Here is a 27,916-nt window from a genome sequence, read left to right as displayed (position 1 = left end):
TTTGCTTAAAGTAAGGGCACCATGCTTGGAAACAGAATACGTTTTAAAGAGGCCATATTAGAGGAGAAACTGGACACCACCTTGACTGGGCAACCAAAATTACTACCACCAGTGAGGATAAGATGGACGTTGTACGCCTCTGGATGTGATATCCTGAGAAAGACACAACGCTACTTATTTAGAATTCTGATCAGGGGTGTGTAACCTGAATCTAATCATGAGGAAACTTCATACAAACCCCAAATAAGGTCCATTTTATACTTAAGAAATAGAGGAGCTGAATTATTTTAAAATGTCAATGTAATGAAGGACAAAGAAAGATTGACAAATGGTTCCATATGAAAGGAGATTAAAGAGACATGACAACTAGATGCAATATGTGATCTTGAACAGAATCCTGGGCTGGAGGGGAAAAAACTGCCCTAAACGACATCAGTAAGTCAGTGGACAAAATGGAAATAAAGGTATAAGATTACCTAAAAGTGTTGTATTGATGTTACATTTGCAGAAGTTGATAACTGTACTATAACTACATAAGAGCAGATGCATATTCTTAGAAAACGCACACTGGAGTACTTAGGGACAAAGGGACGTGATGCATGTAACTTACTCTCAAGCGATGAAAATATGTGCGCGTGTGTGTGTGCACGCGCGTACACGCAGAGGGAGAATACAGTAAAGCACATGTTAACGACAGGTGAGTCTGAGTGTAGGTAGGGGTTAGTATCAATCTCATAACTGTCTATACATTTGAAATTATTTTCAAATAAAGAGTTTAAAAAAGGCAGCTACAACCACAAAGCCAAACAATAAGAACTTTATACATGTCACACGTGACTCAACAACCTTGGGTTAAAGAAGAAAAAGAAAATCTCTGAATGAAGGAAGAGCCCCTGCAGGGAAGAGAATGAAGTGTGGCCTGGCGCTCACATCCACCTGGAGCTGCGTGGCCTGGAGCTCACACCCGCCTGGAGCCTCGAGGCCCCAAGAGCACACCCACCTGGAGCTGCGTGGCGTAGTGCCCCAGCTTGATCTTCAGTAAGAACCCATCTTCCCCCACTTGGTGCTCTGCCTTCTTCTGCAGCTCCTGCACCAGGCCCTCCAGGAGCTGGGTGGCCTTAATGTTCTCCTGTGGATTATCAAGATCTATTGAGTCCCTAGGGGAAAGAAATTACATACATATGTATACATACATGCACACAGCCTGTATAAATGCAGCCTCAACGCATCACACCTTTTCTTTGGCTACAGTAGTTTCTTTATAATGCTCACTGCAAATTTTAGGAAACAGTCCAATCCAAATTGACTAGATACCTACATTAACCTATTCCTAATCCACTAATGACCTAAGTGGGATGTATAGTATATTTTCTTTTCTTTTTTCTTTGCAATGTACTGCTCTTTCTCCTACTGACTTGCTCTGGTGCTTATGCTATTTGCTTCTGGGAATGAAGGGAAAAGGAAAGTGCTTTGTGTACTCTAGAGGAAATAGGGACTCTGATAATTTCCTATTTATAGTTACCCCCTCATGGGTGTAAGGGGGCACAGGGTCAAGAATGCTCTATGTGTTTTTTCCAGCCTCGACTTGTTCTACGTCTTGCTAATTTCACAGAGAGTATTTCTTAAGTAAAGGCAGGTGAGTCAACCTTTATCATTACTTCTAAGAAGCCCTAGAAATGGGATATTAAGACAGAAGATGCCTACAAGTATTTACACAAGTCAAACATTTACATCAATAGTTGCAGATTTGGGACATGTAGGCAACATTAACTCCTCCAATGAACCACAGAAGTCACTAACAGGGCTTCGTATTAATTCAGAGCCACTTAACTGTTGACAGGGGTTGGGTGGTCTCCCTCCCTCCCTTTCTTCCCCCACTCTTCCCCTCATCCCTGACTCTCTTTCTTTTTTTTTTTGCGATACACGGGCCTCTCACTGTTGTGGCCTCTCCCCTTGCGGAGCACAGGCTCCGTACGCACAGGCTCAGCGGCCACGGCTCATGGGCCCAGCCGCTCCGCGGCATGTGGGATCTTCCCGGACCGGGGCACGAACCCGCATCCCCTGCATCGGCAGGCGGACTCTCAACCACTGCGCCACCAGGGAAGCCCCTCTCTTTCTTTTTTTAAACAACTTAGGTAACAATTGCTATTGGGCAGTACTAAATTACTTAACTCGGCTCACTGAAGAAAACTAACAGTTGTAAGGTTGAAATAACATTCATTACTGCTGGTGGGTCTGGAGCCAAACAAGAGATCTGGTGATAGCTAAGCAGCTCTGTCATCTCTACACAGCCCTGAAGTCATTAGCAACTAATTTCTAATGGGGGCACAAACAGGTATACCAAAACACTGACACGTTACTTCATCAAATAATATGCTCGAATCTGCACTTCTGAGAAGGCAGTGGAGAAAGCCAAATAATATGTGTGTGCTGTGTACTAAATATGTCTGAATAAACGCCTGGAAGGAATGAAGGCAGCCCTGCACCTCTGTTTCGACTGGCAATAATGCTCCACTCTTAAGAAGCGACAGTCTCTGAGCACAACTCATGGAAATCAAGTACTACTGGTTCTCGTACTTCAAAACTTAACTCTCTGCCATATATATCTATGTATAGATATATATGGATATATATATTGAATACATATAGATATATGAACTTTCTTAGTTTAAATGTGAAGAACTGAAGATGCTTTAATTAAAATCTTTATATTCTTAAAACCAAAACCGAATAAAATTCAGGTTTTCCTTGATATCAACATAAGTCTCTTAACATTCGTTCAGTAAGAAGACTGCATGGGAAATTTATTAAATGAAATTTTAGATCAACAGAAACTTCCTACTAATGTTTTTCTGAACTCTCCAAATCTTTAACAGAAAATGAAAATGAAATGGAAAAGCACTAAACGAGGTACAGCTGACATGCTCATAGTTCGCTCCTTTTTTTCTCAATTACATGAGGCTGAGTTCTGGTTTTTTTTAATTGCCTAGAAAATTGCCCTCCTTTGGTGCCCTCCAGCTTTTGAACAGAAATCTGCTACTAACACACAACTGCAATTATTCAGAGGCAACATTACCGATGCGTTTACAGCTCGCCTCAAATAGCAACATAAAGGCTGGTTTCTCCAGGGCTCTGTCAATGAGGACCCCGGCTCTCCTGGCCATGACGGTGGAGGCCTGAAGTATCTGATGAATACGACAGATCAGATTGAGACTGGTAACGAACCAACACCTGCCCAGGCCCTGAGCAGAACAGCAGACAGCCTGCTGCCTGGTGTGCAATAACGTTGTTGATTAAAAAGCTCTGTTGTCAGTCTACTGCACTGTACTAATTCTGAAAGAATTTAAAAACAATTTTCCCCCTGGGTATATAAACAGTAATTTGGGAAATAAGAAAAATAAACATGGTTGTTAAATCTGCGACTAAGACATAATTATTGTTAACATTTTGGTGTACTGTCTTTTAGTCTTTACCTATATATATATATATATATATATATATAAACATATACATTTGAAAATATCAAAGTCACAATTGTTAAACTTGTTAACAATACACTTTATTAAACTGTATGCATATGCATACCTTATCTGCCCCATTAAACACTAAATTCTTTGTGGACAAGGGCTTCAACGTTTTCTATGAACTCTACTAACTACAACACTGCTAGGCACTCACGACATATTTGCTGTTCTTTATTAGCAGCAATATTTTAATGCTTTTAGCCAAAATTTACTATTAAAGGAAACAAATCCTATTTTTTAAAATCCCAATAGCCATTCCATCTTCTTAATCTTTAAGATGGAATTAAATACCTTTTCATGGGTCACATAATTTTCTTTATAAATGTACAACTTTTAGAGTATTCACTATGTTGTCTTTCCAATCAAACTTCAATATGGGGCTTCCCCGGTGGCACAGTAGTTAAGAATCCACTTGCCAATGCAGGGGACATGGGTTTGAGCCCTGGTCCGGGAAGATCCCACATGCTGCAGAGCAACTAAGCCTGTGCGCCACAACTACTGAGCCCGAGTGCCACAACTACTGAAGCCCGTGAGCCTAGAGCCCGTGCTCCGCAGCAAGAGAAGCCACTGCAATGAGAAGCCCATGCGCTGCAATGAAGAGTAGCTCCCGCTCCCCGCAAATAGAGAAAGCCCATGCGCAGCAACGAAGACCCAACGCAGCCAAAAATAAATAGATAAAATAAATAAATTTATATATAAAACAAAAACTTCAATATGCTTGTGCTTCACAAAATATGATGGAAAAAACTTTGTTCACTTACCAAGCTTGGCTTTCAATCCACTGGGATAAGTAATGCCGCACCTCAATGGGGAAATGCTGACCATACAATGCTTGCATCTGATGAAGGGCATCTCCTTGGAGCTGCTGGGCTTGTATCCACACAGCCATGGTTTACAATCTGTTAAACAATCAGTGGTTTGGATGAGCTTTTTTTCTTCCCCTTTTAAATCCATCAGAGTAAATACTCGATTATAAAGGCCAGAGATAAATGCATTTAAGCCCTTTTTGATAGACTAAAGATCAGTGTTCTTGAACTGAATTTTAGCTTCAAAATGTTTTCAAAATTCAGTGTGGCCATGGAAAGGTATATAACTGTGTCTATGAAGCTCTGACTATAAAATGTACTGAAGTCCTATAAGCAAAAGTACAAATCCAGCATTAAGGGGAGAACTGCCTATAGCTTTGATATCACAGACATGTTCTTTCTTTTACATGTGTTCCAAACTTGAAGCCACAGTAAGCAGCATTTCAACAGTAATGATAAATAAGCAGCACGGGGATTTTGTAGAAAATCACTTGTTTCAGATTTGGTATTTTGACTTTTAAGAAATGCAGTAAACGTACTGCCATTTTAAAAAAGGCCCAGTAAAAGAAGAGCGATTATATCTAAAGCACGGATGGAACTCTATGCATTACCACGATTTACCTGAGCAGTAATTGCACATAAAGGGCAGAGATTTATTTGGAAAAATAACCCCAAGGTTCACCTTCTGATTTACTGCTTAGGAATTTACAAAGCAATGTTCTGTTAAAATTATAGCATTTAAAAATCTTTCAGACATAAAAACAACACATTCCAGCTAAGAGTTAGAAGCAAGAACCATTATATTGCAATGGTGGGTAGGTTTTTAAAACACACTGTTGATTTCACAAAAAGTTTTATAAAAATATAAAACTACCATGATGCCTTCTCAGACTCACCTAATAATTTTTTTTTTTTTTTTTTTTTTTTTTTGCGGTACTCGGGCCTCTCTCACTGTTGTGGCCTCTCCCGTTGCGGAGCACAGGCTCCGGGCACGCAGGCGCAGCGGCCATGGCTCACGGGCCCAGCCACTCCGCGGCATGTGGGATCTTCCCGGACCGCCTGCATCAGCAGGCGGACTCTCAACCACTGCGCCACCAGGGAAGCCGAAGAATTTTTTTTTTTAATTTATTTTTTTATTTTTGGCTGTGTTGGGTCTTCGTTGCTGCGCGCGGGCTTTCTCTCGTTGCAGTGAGCGGGGGCTACTCTTCCTTGCTGTGCAGGGGCTTCTCACCACAGTGGCCTCTCCTGTTGCGGAGCACGGGCTCTAGGCACGCGGGGTTCAGTAGTTGTGGCTCGCGGGCTCTAGAGCACAGGCTCAGTAGCTGTGGCGCGCGGGCTTAGTTGCTCCACGGCATGTGGGATCTTCCCGGACCAGGGCTCGTTCGAACCCGTGTCCCCTGCATTGGCAGGCAGATTCTTAACCACTGCACCACCAGGGAAGCCCTCACCTAAGAATTTTTAATTCATTTGGCAGAAACTCTCTGGGATTAACCAGATTGTGACAGCAACAGTACTTTCATGTACACAAAGGGGACTAAAACGGAATCTTGCTCTAACACTGTGGAAGTGGTATAAGGCAGGGATATCTTGAATCCCATCCAAAACTATCTGGCTACTGATCTGCACGATTCTCCTAAGAACTGTGTTATAGTCAGGGTACGGTGAATTAGACCTTGATTTTGTTGAATACCAGAGACCATGCAAGTGTGTTAGGAAACAAAAATCCCTTCTCTGTTAGTTGTAGTTGTCTGATCGCATAACACAGAGCTATTTATGGGACAAGTTAGTTAGCCAACAATGAGGTGTGGGGTGGGTGCCAGCTACCTATTTTAGATTTGTGCAAGGCTGGAGAACACTTGAGCAGTGTACAATTTACGGCTTTTGAGCATTAAGGCTGGGATCACTGTAAGATCACCCAGGACATCAAATTTCATGGCTGAGGGTTTACTAGGAGAAAGACTGGGATAAAAGAGCTCTCTCCAGAAGTAATCCCACATTACAATCAAATATGTGGAAGACATTTAATTGTACAACATAATTTCTAATCAAATGACTCACATCATATCCCAAGATTTTGGAAAATTGGAAGCGATACCAAAGCATGTTTTTTTGCACAAAAGGTAAAGGGATGGATGGGATGGATGAAGGTGCTTTGACAAGAATGATCAAGGAGTGAAGAAAAGAATTCAGGTAGTATTAATCTCTTTTAGTGGTAAGGAATTGGAAAGAAGCAGGACCTCGCCATAGCTCTCGTAAAGAATATGTAAATGATACCAACAGATACGAAAATTATCTTGCATCCTGCATTCATTAACCGAATTGACCCAAGAGACAGAAGGAAGATTGTGGGAAAATGTTTATCTTCAAAGAGACTCCTCAGTCTACCCAAATAAAATAGTATTCTGTTCACTCCCTATCGTCTCGGTCTGCTTTATTTTTCTTGGTATCATTTATCACTTCCTGACATTTATCACATATTTGTTTAATGACTTCCCACTAGGGTGAAATCACCACGAACACAATCACTTTGTTTTGTTTTCTGCTCTTTCTCTTGTCCTAAAACAGTGCCCCGCACATAAGCATTCAGTAAATTTTTTGTTGTTGCATAAATAAATGTATATATACAATTTAGTCAAATCTATCAGCTCTTTTCAAAGTCATCATGGAACAAGATATCAGTATGAAATACCAAGTCAAGAAAATGATACAGGTTTTATAATTTGGGTGAGTCAATGGTCTATCTGTCCCTTAATCACATATGGCACAATTTGAAATTTTAAAATAATTAATTAATTTTTGGCTGCATTGGGTCTTTGTTGCTATGTGCGGGCTTTCTTTTTAGTTGCAGCAAGCGGGGGCTACTCTTTGTTGCAGTACGCAGGCTTCTCATTGCGGTGGCTTCTCTTGTTGCAGAGCATGGGCTTCAGTAGTTGTGGCACATGGGCTCAGTATTTGTGGCACATAGGCTCAGCAGTTGTGGCTCGCGGGTTCTAGAGCGCAGGCTCAGTAGTCATGGTGCACGGGCTTAGTTGCTGCACAGCATGTGGGATCTTCCCAGACCAGGGCTTGAACCTGTAGCCCCTGCACTAGCAGGCGGATTCTTAACCACTGCGCCACCAGGGAAGCCCACAATTTGTAATTTTCCCTTTTAGTTTTTCTTAATTTGTTTTTGTCTGTTTCCCCACTGAATGAGAACAGTAAGTGAGGGAGCATGTTTATTCACCACTGTATCTCCAGTACCTATTATGGTGGCATGCCATGTAAGTATAACTTTATACTTAAATATTGGCTGAGTGAATAAATACACACCAAATATTTGGTAAATATTTCATATGTTATGCTGTCTGAGCATAATTCCAGGAGTCTATTATTGTTTTAAGAAAGAAATACTATGGTGATATGCCACATAGGTAGGAGTATTATATAAACGTCACACTGTTTTGTCAAGTTTTATATTAGTTCTTAGTTTTTATAAAAGAGTAGAATGCTAAGCTCTTAGAAGTTTTCAGAATATTTTTTATGGTTCTAAATATGAACATGCCATAATAGTTATTTTCTAAAATGTCATTTGAAGGATAATAGCGGGCAAATATAAGGTGGTAACCGCCTTATTTTGATAAATACAGTATAATTTCACTACAAAAAATGCTTTGATAGAGCTGGAAAGTAGATTTTGCCTACCAATGGTCAAAAATGTAAAATAAAAATACACTGACAGTACAGAATCATTTTTATTTGACTTTTAAACTAAGAGTTATATACACATGGAATATGAGATGACCTACTGAGATTATCATGCAACGATTTAAAACATGCAGTTTAGAAAAAAACTACTTCCCCCCACTGACTGTATCAATAAAACCTAGAATCTAAGTAGTGCTTTTCTTCATACACGTCAAAACTTCACACGTGTCCTACACACATTATTAGGCAAAGCCTACACCTGGTATCCGCTGACTCCCTGTCCTTTCCCACTAGTACATCCAGCCACCCCACACGTGCAGCGAACGCGTGTCTGTCCTCAGTACACGCTCTCTTGTGCTTATTTACGGGCACCTCCATCTTCAATGCGTGATGTTCTGACAAGGGAAGTGGTTTGTATCTTTGGTAAATCATCACAGGGGCTTCTTTAAAGACTGGGAAATGGATTCACAATCTTATTTTTAGCCAAAGATGAGAACTATTTGAGCTTCGTTAGTTGCATTCTTACTGTTCGTAAGCATTCCAAACAACCCCAAACCACCTTGGACGCAGAATCTTGTACTTTCTGAAAGCATAAGGTAACTACATTGACCTCATATATCTGGATATATCCTAGGAGTCCCAAATAAAGCAGACCCTCAGGCATTTGAAAAAGAGGGTTTCAAAGTCTAATAGCTCATAATGTTACAGGCTTATTGCAAACCGCAGAAATGAGTACCTGTTAAATAAATGATACGAGTGGGTGAGATTTAACGATAATTTTGTCCCAATAATAAATACCTTTTTATTAGATGCTTTCCCTTTTAGAAGTAAAATATAAACCTTTGTTTAAAAAAAAAAAACTCACTCTGAAGACTTCTAGAATGTTGTGGCTACAGTAATGCTATCGTTAACCTGTCAAGGAGGAAATGCAGAGGACAGGACAACACAAGGTTCCCAAAGCATACCTGCCACCTGCAAGAATGAATTCTAGCTTGCGGTGGGAGTAGGAAGTTTCAAATGTGTACAGGGATTTGGTCTGCTGGATTCATGTACATAATTTAGAGCATTTTATAATTCCTATTCTCCATCCCATCACCACTGCCAAAGACTCTAAAATGGGGTTCAAGTTCTGGAGATAATGGCAAACGCTCCTAAACAGAGCTTTACAAAATATTTAACCTCTTAAACCTCTCTGGACCTCAGTTTCTTTATTTGTAAAATGGGAATAATAATTCTTATGTCTCTCAGGGGGTCGCTATAAGAATGAGTTAACATGGGTAAATGCTTAAAATGGTGCCTGGCTCATAGTAAATGCTCAATCTTATTCTGACTTCTTAAAAAATATATAGTTTTGGCGCATGCGGCCCCACGCCGCAGCCGACCCCGCCCACCGCACCACACACCCCAGCAGTCAGTGGGTGAGCTGGGAGCCGTGGAGGTCACCGTGGGGAGGCGGGGCGGGGGCAGCATGGCAGCCTCCTTACGGCTCCGTGGAGCCGCCTCCGGCTTCCGGTACTGGAGCCGCCGGCAGCAACCGGCAGTGGCCAGCCTTGCAGCGCTGTGTTCTAGGTCAATGGCTTCTAAGACTCCAGTTGGATTCACTGGAGTAGGCAACATGGGGAATCCAATGGCAAAAAATCTCATGAAACATGGCTATCCACTCATTATTTATGATGTGTTCCCTGATGCATGCAAGGAGTTTCTAGATGCAGGTGAACAGGTAGTGTCTTCCCCAGCAGATGTAGCTGAAAAAGCTGACAGAATTATTACAATGTTGCCCACCAGCATCAATGCAATAGAAGCTTATTCTGGAGCAAATGGAATTCTAAAAAAAAGTGAAGAAAGGCTCACTATTAATAGGTTCCAGTACTACTGATCCTATGGTTTCGAAAGAATTGGCCAAAGAAGCTGAGAAAATGGGAGCCGTTTTCACGGATGCCCCTGTTTCTGGTGGTGTGGGAGCTGCTCGGTCTGGGAACCTCACGTTTATGGTGGGAGGAGTCGAAGAAGAATTTGCTGCTGCCCCAGAGCTTCTGGGGTGCATGGGCTCCAATGTGGTGCCTTGTGGAGCCGTCGGGACCGGGCAGGCTGCGAAGATCTGCAACAACTTGCCGTTAGCTCTGAGTATGACCAGAACTGCTGAAGCTATGAATCTGGGAATCAGGTTACGGCTTGACCCAAAACTCCTGGCTAAAATCCTAAATATGAGCTCAGGACGATGCTGGTCAAGTGACACCTATAATCCTGTACCTGGGGTGATGGATGGAGTTCCCTCAGCTAGTAACTATCAGGGTGGATTTGGAACAACACTCATGGCTAAGGATCTGGGATTAGCACAAGACTCTGCTACCAGCACGAAGAGCCCAATCCTTCTGGGCAGTCAGGCCCATCAGATCTACAGGATGATGTGTGCGAAGGGCTACTCCAAAAAAGACTTCTCATCCGTGTTCCAGTTTCTACGAGAGGAGGAGACGTTCTGAGTTTGCCCTTTGGCTGTGGACACTGTTGGGAACCAAACTCTATCTTGGAGCCTCTTATAGCTCACTCCACAAGTAAATGGGCTCAATCAAAGGTCACCTGTCTGCTTTTGTTTGTCTAGTTCACAATAAACCCTGGGATTTTTCACTTTTTTTTTTTTGTTACGTGGGTCTCTCACTGTTGTGGCCTCTTCCGTTGTGGAGCACAGGCCCCGGACGCGCAGGCTCAGCGGCCATGGCTCACGGCCCCAGCCGCTCCACGGCATGTGGGATCTTCCCGGACCGGGGCACGAACCCGCGTCCCCTGCATCGGCAGGCGGACTCTCAACCACTGCGCCACCAGGGAAGCCCTTTTCGCCCATTTTTAACTGCTTATTCTTTTTATCTATTTAGCAAGCACATATTATCTGATTTTCTTTTTTTTCCTGCAAGCCACTGATGGTCTCTGCTAGCTAGCTGACTGGCCTTTTTCAGAAGTTTGATTCCTGACCATCATTAGCTAAAGCATTGCCTATTTCAATCAGGATACTATTTACTCCACTTTACAAATAAAACCAATTTTTTTTTCCACAGGATAAAACCTCTCCTGGAGGAAAGAAAAGAAATCGGTGTGAGGAAAGGAGTTAGAGAAAGGGGAAGTACAGTGAATGACTCCCTGTGTCCCTCAGAAAGTTTGTCCTGTTAACCCAGTGGTGGTATTCTTGCATTCTGAGGTTACCGGTTTATTTTCCAGAACTTGATAAAGCAAGAGAACTCCTTGCTGCCTGCTGTGTAATTTGGACTCTGTTACATTACCTTGGTGTGCCCCTCTTGTAACAACTCCCAATACTCAACAAACTTATTTTTTATATTTTTGCTTCCTTGTACATTCTTACTACATATTTTTTGACTTCAAAAGAATGACATCTTTAGAACTGTTTCAGAACCTACGATGATATGTGCTTTAGATAATTATTATATTATCCTAAATATAACCATATTATTTTGAATGCAAATAAATTTCTATGCTGATAAAAATATATATATTTTTTTTTATTTAAAAAATTTTTTTGGCCACACAGTGCAGCTTGTGGGATCTTAGTTCCCCAACCAGGGACTGAACGCCGGGCCCTCAGCAGTTAGAGGGCAGAGTTCTAACCACCGGACCACCAGCGAATTCCCTAACTTACAACCTGAAACTTACAAAGGTGGCTTCCTTCTCCCCACCTCCAATTTTAACTCACTGCAATTAAGTACCTTCCCAAAGTCAATGTTCCACAAAGAGCTCTTGCTATCTTTCTCCTTAACCAATATCCTGCACATAAACTTTACCTTCCCGTTATAAGCTGGTATTCCCATTTCTTAATCAATTTCACTGGCACCAGGACTCCCACAGGTGAGACCTGATGGAGGCTGGTGGAAAGGCACTGGGAAGACTGTTCCCTCACCTCTGAACGAGGGAATTAAGAATTGTGAAGGGTGGTGTAAGGAGAGCAAGGCTGCCATAAGTATTCTAAACTCCAAAAAGAAAACATCCATTCTGATGTGCTCTTCTGGCAGCCAGGAGCTAAGCCTTTTCCTATTCTTTCCAAGGACGCACCTGACTCCAACTAATTAAAGTATGAATTATTAGCAACAAATATTTTGATTCATCTAATAAATTCCAGAAATAAGAATGAAAACTGATTTAAAATAACATTTATTAGTGTTAGTAGCCACCATCCAGATTTATCATTTAATATCATTTACTGAACACTTGCTATATTATTTTATAACAATGAGTACTTTTATGAGTCTACCATTTAACCCTCACAAAAACCCTATGAGGTAGCTATTATTATTCCCACTTTACAGATGAGGAAATTGAGGCTCAGCAAATTAAACAGGATTGTAAAATGGTGTAACAGTTTTGGAAAACCATCTGAAGGTTCTTCAAAAGGTTAAACGTGGAGTTACTATATGACCCAACAGTTCTACGCCTAGGTATATGCTTAAGAGAATTGAAAATATATGTCCACAAAAACCTGTACACAAATGTTCACAGCAGTATTATTCATAATAGCCAAAAGGTAGAAACAACCCAAATGACCATCAATGCATGAATGGATAATATGGACATGAGTGGAAAAATAAAATAGATTAAATGGAATATTATTTTGCCATAAAAAAGGCACGAAGTACTGATACATGCTACAATATGGGTAAACCTTGAAAACATGATGCTAAGTGAAAGAAGCCAGATATAAAAGGCCACATATTGTAAATTCCATTTATAGGAAATGCCCAGAATAGGCATAGGCAAACCCACAGAAACAAAGGAGACAGGTGGCTGCCAAGGGCTAGGGGATGGGCAGTGACTTTTAATGGGTATGGGTTTCTTTGGGGGGTAAAATATCTGTGCCAGGTCCCACACTGCTGAGGGGTACCATCTGGGCTGGATCTGGGCACCCTGGCCCCAGTCTGTACTCTACACTGCACCATGCTGCCTTTGTCTTGAGGACTTGTGGTGGTGGTTTGTCATATTATGTTTTGTACTTTTCTGCATGTTTGTTATATTTCATAACTTAAAGAAAGAAAATGAACATGAAATTAGAATCAGAAACCTAATATTGCGGGGCTCTGATTTGGGCAAAGGCTTGGGCTAGTTGGCAGATGAAAGAGAAGATGTGCAAACAATGCTTCTGATCTGAAAAGAAATCTGATCTGGCAAGGAACCAGGATTCAAAACTGTTCATCATATCAGCACCATTTAACGACTAAAGGACTTTGGATGGAATAAAAGCAGCAAGTTCTCTGGTTGTGTTTTCTGCTTTACTGTCAATACATCTCTTCAGTGGTGGTGATTACCCAGCAGTAGGAACTTGGAGGGACAGAAACATATTAAATAGTAGCAATAAAGGATTCAGATTCTGCTCATACTAAAATTGGCCTAACATCAAGTAAGGTTAGAGTAAAACTATCCCGTCTAGAAGTAGGTCAACACTGGAGCCATCTGCTCTCTAAAAACAAACTTCTAAACACTACGTTATAAGCCATCAGGAAGGCAATTCTCTAATAAAAGCAGATTATTAAACAGATGGGAAGCGAACAGAAAGAATAAAAGTATTTGGCTCACAAAGAAACAAGCAAGGAAAAATCTGCCAGGCGACATAGAGATGGTAATATTCTGGGAAGACAATCCGTCATAAATCTTTACATCACAGCAAAATCATTACATATTACTTCAGGAAAAAGGAAGGGAGAGGGAGAGGGAGAGGGAGGCGGGGAGGGGGAAGGGCTCCCTCATGACACACTGGCCCGCAGCTTGAATGCGTATGCATTACCATTATCTCTGTGTTGAAATCTATTAAGCAACTTGAACGACCCACTTGGGAAGAAGCTACATCAATAACATTTTTCAGAGAAGGAAAAACATTTACTGTAGCCCACAAACAATGGCCATCTGCATTACAGAAAAGTAAGAAATGATCTGAGGCTGCCATGTAGCCCCATGTCAGCCTCAGAATTTCGAATGAAGGGTTTTTATTTTCTACCTTTTGAAATTTTTTTATTTTTTAGGCCGTGCCTCGCGGCATGCAGCATCTTAATTCCTTGACCAGGGGTCGAATCCGAGTTCCCTGCAGTGGACACGTGGAATCTTAACCACTGGACCGCCAGGGAAGTCCCTCTAATGAAGGTTTATATCTGTACCCATTTATACTGTTAAGACCAACTCATCTTAGCCTGTGTCTCTCAAAAAGATCGAATCCCACAGTTCAGGAAATAGAAATTCCTCAGCTATTACAATATACTGAGTTTCTGTACCATTTAGATGAAAGATAATCCCTTCCCTTCTGTTCTGAAGTTTTGTTTAAAAGGCAATTTATTAATAAATCTACACACGTTCCTCTTATTTTCCTCATTAGAGTTCACAGCCTCCCTCTTATCACTGAGAATTAGAGTATTAAATTTCCACTTAGCAAAATTTGCTTTGAAGAGCACCTAGCACTAGGTCAACTCCTAGGGACAACAGTTAGACAGTATTAAACACAATAATGAGAAACTAGAAATAACCTAAATGTCCAAAATAAGAGACTGGTTAAACTATAACATATTAATCTGATGGAATACTGTGCAATAATTAAATGAAATATAAAGGCTATGTTGAAATATAAGGCCATAGATATTTTCCAAAAGTATAAATAAAGGAATATTAAATGAAAAGTGTACACAGTATGTATGCTAGAGGACACATACCAGAGACAGGTCAGAGAGAACTATAAACAGCTGTTACATTTAGATGGAGGAGTTTTGGTATAATTTTTTGTAAAGCTTTTTGATTTATTAAATTTTGTTTAAAATGTAAAACCTGAAATATAAATTTAATAATCATGGGCAATTGGCACTGCTCACTATTCCACAGGAATAAAGCATAAAGGGACATGCAAAAGACATAGGAAGAAATATTTCCCATCATGACAGCATCCAGCTTATGGCACAAATGAGGTAGTCTTGATTTAAGTAGCGCATGAGATATTTATACATTTCTTAAAAAAGAAATTCAATTCGGGACTTCCCTGGTGGTCCAGTGGGCAAGACTCTGCGCTCCCAGTGCAGAGGGCCCGGGTTTGATCCCTGGTCGGGGAACTAGATCCCACATGCATGCCACAACTAAAGATCCCACATGCCGCAACTGAACACCCGGCAACAAAGATCCTGTGCGCTGCAACTAAGACCCGGTGCAGCCAAAATAAATAAACAAACAAATAAAAGAAACTAAAATGTTTAAAAAAAAAGAAAGAAATGCAATTCTATCACCTTCAAGTACATAAGAACAATGTGTTTTCAAGTAGCGGTTCAAGACTATTAATAGCTAAGCTTAATCTGTAATTTTGACATCTATTTATATTTTATTTAAATCCTTTACAATGTCTTGCACTCAATAACTGTTCATATTATTTTTTTGTTTAATAAACCCTTGTTTTAGAAGTAATATAAAAGTAAGTGGCACAAAAATATATTTTGAAGTATTTTTTTTAAGTCCAGAAGAAACAAAAAGGTGTTTATGTGGAGTACATAAAAAAGGATTAACAAAATTTTGGTAATTTTTGAACTTGAGTGATGAATCTATGGAAATTCATTATACACTATTCTTATTTTGTGAGTGTTTGAAAATGTTCATACCAAAAAGTTCAGAATACCAAAAATTAAAAAAGGGTAAACTAGAACTTAGACTAGGTTGAAGATTAGTGATCTCAGAGGGAGTAGAGTTTGAATCTAGGAGGTTTTCTTGTGATTTCTGAAAAAAGCATGGAAAATAGAAAAGACAAAAAAGAATATTTGAGAAAGTCATATTTCCAGGCAAGAAATAATACATACTTATTAGATTCATGTCTGGTTCTTTTTCATCTTTGACATGACTAAGCAACGGTCCCTGCAAATTTGTTCCAATAGTAAATAGAATGAAATACACAGAAAACCACTCCCAGCAGTGCAAGGATTCCTTTTAATTTTTATTTTATTTATTTATTTTTTTAAGAATTCCTTTTTAAAAACTGTATTTCCCTTACCCCTAATGACACACCTGGACACAACTGGCCTGGATGAAGGCCCTTGATAGTTCAAGGGTGACAATTCAAGACCTCTAGAAGGATACGGTTACAAAACCAGCTCCCAGAAAGCCTTAGCCATCCGTTCTTAACTTTGCTCCTACTCAAAGGCCAACAGAACTGGGGGGAAATCTTCCTGTTTTGTTGATATCAACTTATTTTGTGCCAGAACCTATACCTAAAGCCAAAGCAAGGTTTGTACTCTCAGGAAGGTTGAACGAATCAGGCCAGGTTCCAAGAACAGACAAGAAGCGCTACAGGGCCACCTTGCTAAGGGAAGACGTTAGATAACTCTCCCAAGGTTACTCTCTACACATTTTATGTACATCAACGCTAACGCTCACCCAACAATCTTTACTATTAACAGTAAATCTAGGAGAGAGACCAATAATACATTGGAAAAGCATGTCCATAAACTGAACTCAAACTGAATGCAGAAGAATACGGTATTTTGCCCCCTTTTCAGGTAGCTGTGTTCTCTGCATTCACCAATAATCATAATCAACTTCACTTTTGCTTACAGACACTTACTTGAATATAAGTCCTTTTGAAAAACAAAATAAACCTAAATATGTTTTGGTTAAAATAACGGAAGACTAAGATCTTTTCTTTTAAGAGAGAAATGGCTCATCAGCTAGTTCCTTTGCCTGCTCACTGGAGGATATTCCAACTTCGGCTTCAGAAAGCCGAACTGTAGCTTTCTGAAGAAAATGCCAGTGTGTGCGGTATAATACTCACTCTATCTAAGTAAAACAACTCCTGCAGAAAAGGTGGGGCCAACAATGGGTAGCAGGTGTGGTAAGAAGTTAATTCTAATTCTGAGATGAAATGACATTTAAATAAGAGCTCATGTCTTGGAAAATAAAAATGGCCTCTCAGGAAAAAAAGGTGATCTAGTAAAAGAAATAATACTGATATTAGGACATTCAACATTAAGATTAATTAAAATTGCACACAAAGTAATTGCCCATAGCATTAACACTGGGACTTGGCAAGAAAATACAATTCGTTTTGCTAAAACAAACTACTTTTTCTGGAAACAGATACTCTCTCACTATCTATCTACTGGGATATCTACACACAACTTAGCTCCGTGAACTTGAGTCCATGTTCCTACAACACACTGCACTGAAAGACTCCCACCTCTTAACTAACAGCTTATGCCCCAAGACACCAGCCAGGATAACGACAGAACCCTTCTGTGTAGACGTTCTTTCACAGGCTGCACTGTTACAGGAAGAAGCAAAGAGCAGCGATTTCCTTCCAAAAGGTCAGCTGCCACAGACAGACCAAACAGAAAGCAGTTAATTCTTGCCAACTTCCCCTCCTGCTTCTGTAGCTAGAACGCAATAGCATTCGGTTTCCAGTAAAGCTCCAAAGAAAAACAAAGCAAATGTGAGACCCAGAACCTGTGTAATGTGGTGTCTCACTTGACTAAATTAAAGACAATAAGATCACGTGGAGCTACACTCTTTAAACAGCAGTGGAACTCTTAAGAACTACCGGATTTAATGTGGACTTAAACAGGAGGAAAAGTACAGGATTGGAACCATCCTAGCCTTTATACTACTGCTCCAGAAGTCTCCACCTAAAAATAAAGTGGCATTTTGGCTATAATAAATACGGCAACATATAAGGTCCCTAGTTGACTGATATAAAAATAAATCTTTAGTTTTCTTCTTCTCAAACTAAAGTCAAATCACCTGTCGGACATGCGAAGGCACTGGCCAGGTTCAAGGCTGACAATCAGGAAAAGCACATATACCAGGGATGTATATTTTCTTAGATTAGACATGGTTTAAAGACTGTACAACTTATAACAAAAAGGGCAAGAAGACAGAAAATATGATTTTAAATCTTCTTTAGGTAGTAACCCTGAATACTTGTGGAACAATATTGAAGACCCCTAACCCCCAAAGAAACAACACCGCATTCTCACGTAGACGTCTTTAAATTAAGTGAGCATCTATGCATTTAATCTTCCCAGAGACAACAAAATTAGATCTTTTGAGTTTAAAAGTGGAGAGGGAAGGAAAAACAAAAACTTTTTGTTTCCTCAACCAGATCGGTTCCTGGCTTAGCTATCTACATGCAACTTACAAGAAAATGTGCCGGCTCCTTCAGAAGGGCTCCTACAAGCATGTCATAGGGCTCTATGTGGTTTCTAACTCGTTAGTTTCAGGTTGTGGTGGCAACAGAGACACAAAGCTTTTTGTGAGACAAAGTCTTGTAAAGATTCTAGGCTTTGATGATGGAGGGTATGTAACCCCACTCTGAGAATACCTCCTTTGAAATGAAGACAGTTTGGGTTTCAAGGAAAAACTTAGTAGTTTGTTATATATGCTAAATTAACTACTGCTACCCACACCAGAAACTGTTTCATGTTGGAAATAAAACAAACTATTAAATTTCTAAGCCTTTCCTACACTTAATCACCAAATGTTAAATGACAGCAAAGGAATTAGCATGGGAAAGGAGAAAAAGGGAGTACTAGCAGCAGTAGTAATAGTAACAATAGTCACAGTAGTAACAATAAACATTCAAGGAACTCTTACTACGTCATGGACTGTTGCCTGCATGTTATATGTACCCTCATTTAATCCCCATGACAACTCTATGAGGCAGTAGGATTATTATCCCCATTCTATATAAGAGGAAGCAGGCTTAAGAGTTAGAAAACTTGCCCAAAGTCCTGTGGCAAGTAAGTGAAGGAGCTGGGATTAGCACCAGGCTGCCCATTTCCAGCACTCATACTCTCAACCCCCGTGCTTTATTTATTAAAAACCTCACCTAACCAAATGAGTTTTTCCTGACCATGATACCTGTGGTTGTAAGACTGCTTTATAATAAAAGCTACAAAGTAAATGAACAAAGTGCAACTCACTGATACCAAAAATTATTTGACAATTCAAAAATGTTTTAAATGGGACATCCTTCCCTAAAGGTCAGAGCACATCAAGATGACAAACCTTCAAACACAACCAAAGGAAGCCATATTAGGGGTTTGGTGATTCACCTTCACTCTTCTCAATCAATCAGAAATCAGCTAAAAGCTTTAGATTATAAAAGGGAGTGGGAGGAGAAAAACGAGAATCATTCTGGGGGTCGGTGATTTTCCAGTGAGGCCCAAACGTAGATCCTGACCACTTGTGTTCTGAATTAACACAGTGACACTTCCTATGAGAAGGGAGTGGTTAGTTTGTTATATTTGTTCCCAAATTCCTTATTGGGTTTCCATTAGATACATTATTATCTATCACCAGTATTTATCAGAGATCATTCTAAACTCAGGTTTTCTGCTGGCAGAAAACATTTCTCATTAAAGGGACAATATCACTAATACAAATGTGAAAACAACTTGTGAACTATTCTAGTGGGTAAGATAGGATAGTAAAAGATACTGAAGTCAGTTATCTTGATAACTGTTCACATGATACCAATAACTAACATCAAGTTACCTGATGCTGATGTGATTATAAAGCTAGAGAGATGTAAATGATAACTTCCTATGATAACTAACACTAATATGACAAATGTAGAAATAACTACGTTACTGTGCACAGTGCCCATTAAATATTGGTTGACTGTTAGGAGATCATTTGGGTTTACCAAGCCATGCCCCTGAGAGGTACTCTGATGGGGAAGACGACGTCTGAATTTAAGTGTTGTCCAATATGTCTTGGGGAAATCTGGGGCAGGGACACCTGGCAATTCCGTGCTCCTATGAAATGTGCCTCATACAATCTTTAAAACATTTAGCTAAAAAAACCACATCAATACAATACCTGTATCCTATGTCTTTTATCATCTTGATCATCCAGTTTTTAAAAAGATGGAATTCTTTACCTCTCTAGAATTAGAATTTATCCTCCATTCTGGGTGTAAGAACCAAAGCATTTCTGATTTAGCTGCTGCTCAACTACTAGACTAGAACTTATACCAGGGAAGGAACCATGTCTCATTCATTTTGATTTCCTTGGCATAGGTACATGGTAGCTAGTCAATAACTGTGTGTTAAATTAAATATAATTTTGGTAGACCTCCATGTTACAAAAAGAACCTAAATTGGGGGAAATGAATGGTAGGTCAGTTATTTCCTTCAAGATGTTATTTTTAACACTGCGGAGATCATTAACTTGAATCCTTATTACAGGAATAATGGTACTGAATCACACTTTATAGAAACTGTGACGGAGGTTTTGACTCATCATTGGTGCTAATCAAGGTAAATACAAATTGCAAGCTGTACCGCTCCGTAAACATCGTGACAAGTTTGTAAAACAGAGCTGACAACCTCCTTGCAGCAATTTCTTTTTTTTTTTTTATCATGTTTATGAGGTATGTTTCCTACTTTTTGGCATTACAGCAGACAACAGTGTCACCAAACTTTCTGAAACCGTGCACCTCAGATTGGGACCTGAACCCACACAGCCGAGACTTGAACCTGGCCAAAACCCACAGTCTTCCAACTGAGATCACACACCTGGTTTCAGGGCTTAATGAAGCTCAGGTTCTTTTTTTTTTTTTTTTTTTTTTTTTTTGCAGTAAGCAGGCCTCTCACTGTTGTGGCCTCTCCCGTTGCGGAGCACACGCTCCGGATGTGCAGTCCCAGCGGCCATGGCTCACGGGCTCAGCCGCTCTGCGGCAGGTGGGATCTTCCCGGACCGGGGCACGAACCCGTGTCCTCTGCATCAGCAGGCGGGCTCTCAACCGCTGCACCACCAGGGAAGCCCGAAGCTCAGGTTCTTGATGTCTCATTGTAGAAAGAATTCAGTGAGAGACAAAGTGATAGGTAAGAAATGGATTTATTTAGAGAGAAACATACTCCACAGACAGAGTATGGGCCATCTCAGAAGGCGAGAGTGGTGGGAGAAACACACGCCACAGACAGAGTGTGGGCCACCTCAGAAGGTGAGAAAGGGCCTTGCAGCAATTTCAAAGAGGAGAATTACATGACATGTGATGATGCTGATATGAGCTGAAATTCCAAAGAAAGCATCTTTATGCAAACTAAACTGTTTCTTTCCCTTAATTATGTCTCAAGAAAGAAGTTGAGTATAAACCGGAAGCACAACGTCTACCAACAATTCACTCCTTCGGTTACCATGCATACTACCAAATATAATCCAGAGTGATTTACTATTGTGCCAAAACAAGACGATGAGTTTCTACATCCAGAATGTTGATTAACGTTAGAAGGATGACTCAGGACTAATTGCGTCGGTCTGACAGACACTGAACCTATGTTTTATCTCCTGAGAGTTCTTCAACTACAGGACCAAATGCCAACTCAGGAAGATATTTCAGCAAATATAACCACCTCTGACTACAGACTATTTTTTAATTCAAGATGTATTTCCATGTAGCAAAGTAAATTTAGCAAATGAAAATATAGCCTTGAATTGCTATGGATGGCCCCTACCCCTGCCAAAAATGACAAGCTGCTCGCTCGAAAGCTGTCACTAATTAGCAGCTGCTGCTGTAAAGAAAATCAAAGTAAGTGCCAATGAAAGCATATGGAACTGAAAGAGGACCCTATGGCAAGGAATGGGAAATGCAAGAATCTATTCGTGACTGGTAAGCTTTACAAATACCGGTGATCTAAATCTAGGAGAAGTGGGGCAAGGCAGTAATGGCAATCTACGTCCATTCATATTTAAGCAGGAAGGACTGGAAGATTCTCCTAATGTTCTGAAATTCAGAAATCCCAGGGTCCTGAGGTTACTTGAATTCCATCACAACCATTTCCACCTCTCCAACAGGAGCCAATCTTGGCTTTGGATAATTTTTCATTGTCAGTACTTCTGTCTCAAAAGACAACCCTCAGAATGGGAGAAAATATTTGCAAACGAAGCAACTGACAAAAGATTAATCTCCAAAATATACAAGCAGTTCATGCAGCTCAATATCAAAAAAACACACAACCCAATCCAAAAATGGGCAGAAGAACTAAATAGACATTTCTCCAAAGAAGATATACAGACTGTCAACAAACACATGAAAGGATGCTCAACAACACTAATCATTAGAGAAATGCAAATCAAAACTACAATGAGGTATCACCTCACACCAGTCAGAATGGCATCACCAAAAAAATCTGCAAACAATAAATGCTGGAGAGGGTGTGGAGAAAAGGGAACCCTCTTGCACTGTTGGTGGGAATGTAAATTGATACAGCCACTATGGACAACAGTATGGAGGTTCCTTAAAAAACTACAAATAGAACTACCATATGACCCAGCAATCCCACTACTGGGCATATACCCTGAGAAAACCATAATTCAGAAAGAGTCATGTACCACAATGTTCATTGCAGCACTATTTACAATAGCCAGGACATGGAAGCAACCTAAGTGTCCATCAACAGATGAATGGATAAAGAAGATGTGGCACATATATACAATGGAATATTACTCAGCCATAAAAAGAAATGAAATTGCGTTATTTGTAGTGAGGTGGATGGACCTAGAGTCTGTCATACAGAATGAAGTAAGTCAGAAAGAGAAAGACAAATACCGTATGCTAACACATGTATATGGAATCTAAAAAAAAAAAAAGGTTCTGATGAACCTAGGGGCAGGACAGGAATAAAGACACAGACATAGAGAATGGACTTGAGGACATGGGGAGGGGGAAAGGTAAGCTGGGATGAAGGGAGAGAGTAGCACTGACATATGTACACTACCAAATGTAAAATAGATAGCTAGTGGGAAGCAGCCACATAGCACAGGGAGATCAGCTCGGTGCTTTGCGACCACCTAAAAGGGTGGGAGGGATAAGGAGGGTGGGAGGGAGACACAAGAGGGAGGGGATATGGGGATATACGTGTGCATATAGCTGATTCACTTTGTTATACAGCAGAAACTAACACAACATTGTAAAGCAATTATACTCCAATAAAGATGTTAAAAAAAAATTTACAAAAAAACCCCCCCAAACTTCTGTCTCTGGCATACTAACACCTGCATTTGTAGACATCAAAAAAACTGAATTTAAAAAGTACCTTTCGTGGGGCTTCCCTGGTGGCGCAGTGGTTGAGAGTCTGCCTGCCCATGCAGGGGACACGGGTTCGTGCCCCAGTCTGGGAAGATCCCACATGCCGCGGAGTGGCTGCGCCTGTGAGCCATGGCCGCTGAGCCTGTGCTCCGCAACGGGAGAGGCCACAACAGTGAGAGGCCCGCGTATGGCAAAAAAAAAAAAAAGTACCTTTCATGTTCTCATGGCTTTGGCTCAAAGTCTTGTGATTCTGAATCTAATTGTTGACCTTCCATTTTACAGGTTGAGAAATGGAATCAGGGAAGGCAGAAATGATCTGCCCAGTGCAAATCAGCAGGGGATACAGTGGGAGAACCAACCCTATGTTCAATAGTCCTAAAATAGTGAACCAACCCTATGTTCAATAGACCTAAAATAGTCCATGGATTACGATTCTGCTTGAAATTTCAATTGCACAGGTTACTTTTTAAAGCATCCTTCAAGATGCTCCCTCTCTCTTCCTCTTTGCTTCTTTACCAATTAGATCTCCCAGCATATTTCTTTTTCCTCAACAAGTTAGTTTCCAATCTTTAAAAAAAAATATTTAGTTCTCATACTCTCTTTTTCCCCATCCCTCCAAGTAGACTGATAGAGAGCTACAATTATTTTAATTATATTTGGACCCTAGGTTCAGGTTGTCTCTGTAGCAACTACTCAGGAAAATGAGAATGAAAAAGAAAGAAAAAAGAAAGGAAGAAAGAGATGGAAGGAGGGATGACAGACTAGAAGGGAAGGAAAGGGATGGAGAGAGGGAGGGAGAAAGATATAATGAGAATAGAAAAAGAGAGAAAAGAAATGAGTAGGAGCATGTAATTTCCTAATGAAGCTGCAATCAAAACCTTTCATGTAGCTATTGTCCTTGTGTAGTTTGTCTTCATGCCTGTATAAACAATTACAACAACGTGCCAGTAATTTTCCAGTTCATAATCAGGCTATAAGAAGGAGAACAATTTGCTTTATGAAACATGGAGAAAGACTAATCTCTGATATTATTGTCAGTGCAGGTTTATCAGCAAGACTTAGAGGAGATAAGCCTACAGACATACAGATTAGGAATCACATTTTCAAAGCTTTAATAACCCCCTAGTGGCATGCAACAAGCTGCTGAATTAACTTGTCTTTGGACACTTACTGTGTATGCATCACTTGCTAGATCTAGGTACAAAAGGAAAAACTTAAAAAAATGGGGGAAAGAAAAATTGCCAAGTCTCCAAGCAAAGGGGTCATATTAAAAAAAAAAAAAAAAAGGGCTTCCCTGGTGGCGCAGCAGTTGAGTGTCCGTCTGCCGCAGAGCAGCCAGCTGGGCCTGTGCGCCACAGCTACTGAGCCTCTGCTCCGGAGACGTGAGCCACAACTCCTGAAGCCTGGGCGCCTACAGTTGCAACAGGAGAGGCCACTGCAATGAGAGACCTGCGACCGCAACGAGGAGTGGTCCCCACTCGCCGCAACTAGAGAAAGCCCGAGCGCAGCAACAAAGACCCAATGCAGCCAAAGATAAATAAATAAAATAAATAATAATAAAATTTTTTAAAAAAGAATAAGCCAGAAACAAAGGGCCAAATATTATATGATTCCACTTATATGAAGTACCTAGAGTAGTCACACTTACATAGAGAGAAAGTAGAATGGTGGTAACCAGAGTCTGGGGGAGAGTGGGGATGGGGGATTACTGTTTAACAGGTACCATTTCAATGTGGGATGACATTAAGTAATGTCACCGAACTGTACACTTTAAAATGGTTAAAATGGTAACACAAACACAATTTTTTTAAATGGGGAAAAAAGGCCAGTTCCTGCCTAGTAAACTCAAATTTCTTCCATCCTTAACTCCAAAATCCAAATGAAATAAAGAGAATTGGTTTTCCCCTCTCTTTTCTTTCTTCCACAGTAAAAGATAGACTTTCAGCCCTACTGAGGGTTGAAGTGGTCTCTGGAGACACCCTCTATGTTGAGATTAAAGGGGAACAGATGGAATTAAGGTACCTTCAACATCAACCAATCTTTATTATCAGAGATGAGGATCTTCCTGCCATAAACAAAAGTAAGTGCATCGACCCACTCATAGAAACTATACGTATTTATTTAACAAATACTTGTTGAGGACCTGTTATATGCCTGGTTCTGTTCTAGCTCCTGAGGATATGGCAGTGAACAAAACAGATGTGCCTTTTATGGAACTTAGATGCTAGTACCTGATATGAAATACTTTAAAGTTTAAGTAAATACAGACTATGCTATACTTTCTATTTTTGCTTTTAATTTTTTTTTCCCTGTTAGGGGAGAAGGACACCATACCTGACTAACATAGAATCTTACAAGTAAACAGCAAAGTCTGTGCATTCAAACCAATATTTGGAAAAAAGTTTTAAAAGCATCTCAACAAAATCAGACTAACAAGGGTGATGACTGGCTTTGTGAAAGGCTTGGCAATGTGAAAGCAATTTCTGATAAAGCCAGGACATCTGTTCATCCCTGATGGACGTCGATCATCTTTATGGAGCTATAATACGTGCAAAACAATGCGGGTCTAATCAAGGATTCCACCGTTAAGGTCATTTCAGTGCGGTATTAGCCCAGCTTTTTCCCAGGAGACATAGTTTTATAGAGGGGATAACCTTCATGCTTGTCACAATCAAATCAAATCATTTATCTCTCAGAGATGATTTGCAGATTCAATTTCCACAAGGTACTAAAAATATAGAGCACAGAGTTTAAAATTTATAATAGGACTCAGGTTTCTCCCCACCAATGCATAGCAGCACAAGGTGGCAGATGGCTTGCAAATGTTTAGCTTCTTCTTTTTCCCATGGAATAAAATATATGTCAAATTCTACTAAAATAAATACATCACAGTGAAAACCTAGGTATAACAAAAATATTTTGAAATACTTGGCTGTTTCTCAACTCAACACAACAATCTTTTGTTTAACGTAATGAATATAATGAATTTTAAGACAAAAGAGTCAGATTTCCCCTTGGAGCACAACGGTTTTTATATACGCTCTTAAATTTTCACCTTTAAGGAAATATTTTAAATATTCTAAAACAGGTTGTCATATTATATTTGAGAAAAAAGGAACTTTTCCTTTATGGAAATAATTCTCAATTTTATTGAGGAGTAATTTACAATCAGTAAACTATACCAGGATGTGTTAAGTTACAATTAACCTACCTTGGACACCATATTAAAATAAAGGGGCGGGGCTTCCCTGGTGGCGCAGTGGTTGAGAGTCCGCCTTCCGATGTAGGAGACACGGGTTCGTACCCCGGTCCGGGAAGATCCCACATGCTGCGGAGCGGTTGGGCCCGTGAGCCATGGCCGCTGAGCCTGCGCGTCCGGAGCCTGTGCTCCGCAACGGGAGAGGCCACAACAGTGAGAGGCCCACATACCACAAATAAATAAATAAATAAATAAATAAAATAAAATAAAGGGGCTCCTAAAGGCTACCTGGGAGTAAAAGCTACTAAGTGCTTTATTTAACATAAAAAACCCAACTGCATTTAGCTTAGAGTCTGCCAATATTCAAAGCAGCACAGAAGTTCTATCCATTTCTTCAAAGGTTCCTTCTAGAACCAGGGATCTAAAAAGACATTTAAGATAAACTAAGTAGTTTATGGTGGTCCAATGATTAAGACTCCGCGCTCCCAATGCAGGGGGCCCAGGTTCGATCCCTGGTCAGGGAACTAGATCCCCCATGCCGCAACTAAAGATCCCACATGCCACAACTAAAGGAGCCTGCATGCTGCAACTAAAAATATCACGCATGCAGCAACGAAGATCTTGTATGCCGCAACTGAGACCCGGCACAGACAAATAAATAAATTAAAAAAAAAAAAGATAAACTAAGTAGGAAGGCCTGACGATCAGAGGGTTGAGTTGGCCTTCTGAAGCTGTTGGTTCAGTCTTCCACATAAAGGTGGAGTTACCATCGCCCCACGATGATAACTAAATATTACTCCCCTCCGTAAAGTATCTCCTAAGGTTAAACTAACATTAGGGGGGAAATCTCTTTTGAAAGGAAAAATTTCATCTGTAACTAGATCTCAAATTTCAAGCATCAACTTTATGTACAACATGAAAATGAATAGTAGCTAAGACCAAAAGACGAATATGATTCTTTTACAGGCAAACTCAGTTTCAAAAACAACATACACCACCCCCCAAAAAAAACCCAAAGTAACAAAAAACTCTGCCTAAAAGCGGTTTTGATAGTTCAGGTATACCTAAAACACTATGGGTTGTTTTAGTTCCAGAGGAGTAAGCAAGGTCGTATAGGTGACAAGAGACAATTTAGGCTGATGCATCAAAGTTCAACACTCAGACGCCTGCACCTTCTGTAATAAGGCAACTGCCAACCTCTTCCCCACACCTTCTTCCTGGTCACCTTACAAATGGAATCATAATCCAAAATGCATTTGCATATTTGTTGTTTGGGACACAAAACACTGTCCCACAGAAACAAAGTTATAAAGAGATGAAAAATTCCTACGTAAGCCCCCAAACCCCAGTTGATCTACAATCCTACAAAACCTAATGACCCTTTATAATTTTGTTTCTGAAGGAAAAGAAGTTAGAATGTCTAGTCAGGGATACCATTAGTAACAAAGTAATCCCTCTACTCCTGCCCATCCCAGCTCCTACAAAGCACTAACAGCTCTTCTACTCCCAACGAAAGAAAGGGCCTCCAAGCATGTGGATAATGCTTCAACCGGCCTCAGTGCAGCAGTTTCCAAAAAAAAAGAGAAGTCTGTGTACATCTGTGTGCATTTTGGGAGTGGGGTCTGGTGGGAAGCTTTAGGGGTATCATCTTCTTTCAGGTAAG

The 27,916-nt window shown here is 40.3% G+C and overlaps 1 protein-coding gene and 1 pseudogene across 5 annotated transcripts in view; one reads left to right on the top strand and one right to left on the bottom strand.

Annotated features, from left to right (window-relative positions):
• LOC132414190 (signal transducer and activator of transcription 5B) overlaps nt 1–27,916 on the bottom strand; it is a 71,802-nt gene that overhangs the window by 20,314 nt on the left and 23,572 nt on the right. For 4 of the 5 annotated variants that reach the window (XM_059996569.1, XM_059996570.1, XM_059996568.1 and 1 more), the window contains exons 2-3: nt 4,286–4,423; nt 1,001–1,157 (exon numbers count right to left, since the gene is read on the bottom strand). In XM_059996569.1, the coding sequence (XP_059852552.1) occupies nt 1,001–1,157; nt 4,286–4,413 (285 nt within the window). In that variant the 5' untranslated portion in view covers nt 4,414–4,423. Of the gene's footprint in view, nt 1–1,000; nt 1,158–4,285; nt 4,424–27,916 lie in introns of those variants that run through there. The other variant, XM_059996571.1, reaches the window with a different exon arrangement.
• LOC132414191 (3-hydroxyisobutyrate dehydrogenase, mitochondrial pseudogene) lies at nt 7,918–11,012 on the top strand (annotated as a pseudogene).

This window comes from Delphinus delphis, chromosome 19 (assembly GCF_949987515.2).
Source record: "Delphinus delphis chromosome 19, mDelDel1.2, whole genome shotgun sequence".
NCBI lineage: Eukaryota > Metazoa > Chordata > Mammalia > Artiodactyla > Delphinidae > Delphinus > Delphinus delphis.
The sequence above is the reverse complement of the archived record's forward strand: the minus strand, read 5'-3'. Positions and strand labels throughout refer to the sequence as shown.